Source organism: Stegastes partitus, unplaced genomic scaffold, assembly GCF_000690725.1.
Source record: "Stegastes partitus isolate 25-593 unplaced genomic scaffold, Stegastes_partitus-1.0.2 Scaffold1248, whole genome shotgun sequence".
In the NCBI taxonomy this organism is placed as follows: domain Eukaryota; kingdom Metazoa; phylum Chordata; class Actinopteri; family Pomacentridae; genus Stegastes; species Stegastes partitus.
In genome coordinates, this window is record NW_007578979.1 from 184,380 (window position 1) to 188,157 (window position 3,778).

At 37.8% G+C, this 3,778-nt stretch overlaps 1 protein-coding gene across 1 annotated transcript in view; it reads right to left on the reverse strand.

The window, feature by feature from the left end:
* Window positions 1-2,238, reverse strand: part of LOC103369148 (uncharacterized) — an 11,496-nt gene extending 9,258 nt beyond the window's left edge. The window contains exons 1-2 of the mRNA XM_008297792.1: window positions 2,148-2,238; window positions 566-689 (exon numbers count right to left, since the gene is read on the reverse strand). Of these exons, the coding sequence (XP_008296014.1) occupies window positions 566-689; window positions 2,148-2,196 (173 nt within the window). The 5' untranslated portion in view covers window positions 2,197-2,238. The remainder of the gene's footprint in view (window positions 1-565; window positions 690-2,147) is intronic.
* Between the last annotated feature and the right edge of the window lie 1,540 nt (window positions 2,239-3,778).

Here is a 3,778-nt window from a genome sequence, read left to right on the forward strand (position 1 = left end):
TGTTCAGTATGACTTGAAATGTGTTCAAAGTGGCTCAAAACTTGTCCTAAGCAAGTTAAAAATGATCCAAAATGACAAAAGCTTGTCCAAATATAACCAGAGTGCTGCCAAGCAAGACTAGTGGGCTAGTGAAGTATGTTGAGCCTCACGTCAGAGTTTTCTGCGTTTTTAAGGAGTCTCTCTTTAGCCTGCTGGATCTCCACGGTAACTGGAGGTAACCTTGTGGTAAAAACTCAATCATTTGCTTTGACTTCACTTTGATTTGGCCAAAAATGAAAGCGACGTCCAGCGTTATGGGACAGCGTCGGGCCTAAACGTACTTCAGTCAGGTTTAAAGTTCAACAGCTTTAATGTGCGTCAGCACTTTTTTATCATCATAAACTTTTTATGCACCTGTTATCTCTGATGGGGTTTTATTCCAGCTCACTTGTTTCACTTTTACATCAACGTGAACGCCTGACTTAGAAGTAATCTGATTTAAGGTGATATAATTCAGAATCTTTTGGCACTTGAGTGATTTTTGCATCGCTTGTCTTTTAGTTTGACCCCTGAGGCGCCCACTCACACGGCGTATTCCACGGTGAAGTGCGTGTGCTCCGGTGCGCCGCCTGCTGGGAACCAGTGCAGCACATTCCTGAGATTCACGGAGGAGAAGCTCACGTTGACGGGACTCGGAGGAGAGGAGGAGACTGAGGAGAAGCACAACGAAACGTTCAGGTTGAGAAACAAGTCAACTGGTTTCAGTACTTGCACGTATTCCCCCTGTTCTGGTTCAGAGCGACACCTTTCACTTCCTCTTGTGTTTACAGCTCCGGTACCTTACATGGAACAAGCTGTAACTGACTAAACTCTGTCCCTCTGCACACACTCACAAACTTGTACTTTTGGCTTCTGGTAATAAATAATCCAACCAAATCATGTGAAGAGGAGTCATGAGGTTCTCTGAAATGGAAAGAAGACCCAAGCAGAGAACATGAAACTGTCTGTGTTGATCAGAGAATGACTGAAGCTACTGAACGTGACCTTGAACTCTAAACTTCAGCTTTAGTTTCATAATTTGCAGAGATCGACACATTGGAGCTGCAAAAAAACTTTATTTTAATTGTCAGAAAATGGTGAAAAATGTCTTGTTTTGCCCACAACCCCGTGCTTTTTAGTTTACTGTCGCAGAGGAGGAAAGAAAACAGCAAATATTCACATTTATGAAGCTGCAAACACACATTTTTGAGTGTTTTCCATTTAAAAAAATTACTCAAACTAATTAACCAATCATGATTAATTCAGCAGTTGACGAATAATCGATTAATCTTGCAGCTCTAACACGTTTAAACCCAAATGACACACAAACTTTGCTAGCTTACATTACCTAATATGAATATTGTAAAAGTCAAAGTCACTTTGTCGTCAGTTCTGCTACAGGTGTGCACATACAGAGAACTGAAACTGCATTTCTCTCAAACCCACATTTAAAAATATATATATATACTAAAAAAATATGTAAGCTAAACATATAATAGGTTAAAAAAATATACAATCTAAACGTGTAATAGGCTAAAAATCTAAATAAACACAAAAGAGAACAGAAGAATCTGCATAAGGCACATATATTTTACTATTATGTTCTGCAAACACCTATTTCCAGCCTGCACCAGATTATTCAGATGTTTTTTAAATATATTTGCATAAAGGTTAAAGTGCAGGTTGAAGTGATTTAATGCTGCTGGACTATGACAGTTTATTTAACCCTGTTCAGGACGTTCATGTTTCCATAAGCAGGAGGTCTGTTAGACCCCAAGAAAGAACATGTGCAAAATAATTGATATTTATTACAGACTTTTATACGATGTAAGTACATTGTCTGACAAATATCCCTCCTTTTATATAAAAAAAAAAAAAATCTTCCAAAGATAAAAAACAATAGCTGTCACCCAAACCAAAAGTCCTGAACAGGGTTAATTTGGATTTTTTTTAAAAAGTGGTTTTAATGCAAAAAATGTCAAATCTGATCTGAATCTTTTCGTTATTTCACAATAAACAGGCCGAGCGCCGCGTTAGAAGTGAGACAGACGCTTAAATCAGCTGCTAGTTCTGATCAATTCACCAGAAATACAGTTAATAAGAATATAAAACAGAATCATCGTCGGTACCTGTACAGCGCAGGACCCACAGGTGAAGTAAAATCACCACCGTCCACATCTCATCTTCGGCTCCTCCACCTGCCGCCGGCAGCTCACCTGTCCGCAGCGTCGCGCGGCTCACCTGCGATCACAAACCTCAGAGCCGCATGTCCGCAGAGACGAAGAACAGGTGAAGCAGAGGAGCTGGACATCGGTGAACACCTGACAGCTTCTGCTTTTCTTTCTTTTTTTTTTTTTTTTTACCGCTAAAGCCACAGAAGGAAACGCGGCGCTGCTGCAGGTTCCGTGTTTGAGGAAGGAATGCGACCTCACCTGTTTGTTCGCGTTACACCTGCTCAGGTACAGGCGCGTGCTCCCCAGTGTCCTTTGCAGTAATAAAAAAACACTGCGGTGTGTGTGGGTGTGTGTGGGTGTGTGTGTGTGTGATGCCAGCTGTGGTTACAACAATAAAAGTATGTTACATAATTAAAAGAGTTCTCTGTGTGCGTGTTAGTTCTGTACGTTTTTAACTATATGTGTTGGATAAATATTTAGATAAAACGTTTAAAAAGACAATAAAACAAGTGCAACAATAAACTATTACTATATATGTATGCCTGTATTATTTATGTATATATTTGCATTATATATGTATTTATTTTATTATGTAAAGTAACTACAGCTGTCAAATTATAGTTGTTATTACAGGTAGGATTATATTTATTAATATCTAATTAGAGTGAATTTTAAAAATCTAGTAAATTTATATATATATTATTTTGTATAGTCATACATTTATCTATTATTTTTTATAGTTGCCCCTTTTAAAATATTTTATTGTCTTTTTAAATATTTCACTTCCTTGCTTAAATTTTGCATTTTGTGTTTTAATTTTGTATTTTAAAAAACGTTTTTGTTTTTTAATGTCTTATCGTCTTTTTAAATGCTATTTTTTTTAACGTGTTTTTGTTTTTTGTAAAGCAGCTTGTAACTTCCACTATAGGTGCTTTAGAAATGTATTTTGTTATTCTTGCTATTATATCTGAAGTACAACTGGACTTCTTTTTGGTTTAAAAATAAATAAATAAATCTGAGCTGTAGTGGAGTTTAACCATAAGGCACATTGCATAATTTCATTTGATCAGTGAAACTCCAGCACTGTACTGGACGTCCTGCACATGTGTGGTTGTGAAATGACACCTGGAGGAACATGAGCGTTTCCTTGTTATGTTTCTTCTCAGGTCACGTTCAGTTTACGTGCAGTTTGTCTGAAACAATGGAGGCCGTGTAATACGTGTAATTGCAGCAAAGTTCAATGGAATTCCTGAAATGCAATAGTTCGTAGACAGTAATAACAGATCCACAGTAAGAATCCTAACATCCTCCACTGTGACATCTGCTGGACGCTATAATTTGACATACAGACCAGAATTCTAACCTAAACATACATTTTTAAAAGACACCAGCTATGAACAGTGTGATACATATTTGCTAAATCCATCTATTGTAATTTTAATACATTATAATCAGTCAATTATCGTTGCCTAAAGCCAAAAACCCTGACCACAAACGCTGCGGAACCTGTCAGCCGGTGTCCCTGTTGTCACTCCGGATTGTTTTTACTGCTGCTCGTCTTCCGGCGCTTGAGTTCCGGTTTGTGT